This window comes from Penaeus monodon, chromosome 29, assembly GCF_015228065.2.
Source record: "Penaeus monodon isolate SGIC_2016 chromosome 29, NSTDA_Pmon_1, whole genome shotgun sequence".
In the NCBI taxonomy this organism is placed as follows: domain Eukaryota; kingdom Metazoa; phylum Arthropoda; class Malacostraca; order Decapoda; family Penaeidae; genus Penaeus; species Penaeus monodon.
Window position 1 is genome coordinate 24,446,163 of NC_051414.1, and position 543 is coordinate 24,446,705.

General features: G+C 37.8%; 1 protein-coding gene across 4 annotated transcripts in view; it reads right to left on the reverse strand.

The window, feature by feature from the left end:
- Window positions 1-543, reverse strand: part of LOC119592057 (phosphatidylcholine:ceramide cholinephosphotransferase 1-like) — a 42,265-nt gene that overhangs the window by 1,234 nt on the left and 40,488 nt on the right. For all 4 annotated transcript variants that reach the window (XM_037940865.1, XM_037940863.1, XM_037940864.1 and 1 more), the window contains exon 4: window positions 33-234. In XM_037940865.1, the coding sequence (XP_037796793.1) occupies window positions 33-234 (202 nt within the window). The remainder of the gene's footprint in view (window positions 1-32; window positions 235-543) is intronic.

A 543-nucleotide genomic window follows, 5' to 3' on the forward strand; every position in this document is an offset into this window, starting at 1 on the left:
AAGAGATGATCAGAAGACAAAAAAAATCTTACCTATGCTTATGGAAAATGACAACCATAACACACAAATAAACCGAGAAAATGATGATGCATTCCGAGGCATCCAGGCCCCATTCCTTCGTGGCAATGTTGTCCAGTGTCACATCCGGTAGTGGTGGATAATCTGGCACTTTTTCATGAGTGAGTGCCAAGGAAGCCGTTGTGAATATCCAGTTGGCACAAAGGAACATAAATGCTGTAGGGAGGAAGGGGAATAAAATGTAAATACTCCATTTAATATGATCTTCCTGAAAGCATAAAAAAAGAGATGTATGTATGTTGCCTTGACAATGAGCTTTCACACATAATATGCACATCTGCTTATCCCACAAACCTTCCTTGCTAAACCTGTTTGTATAGCTAGCTAAGACTGAACATAATAACTTTTTAAATTCCTCACAATAATTTCAGGCCTTGGGAAAGATAAACCATACAAACAGTAATTTTCAGCATTTTGTAATCACTGATAATATAGAGTAGGGTGGCAAACAACATAAACACATGG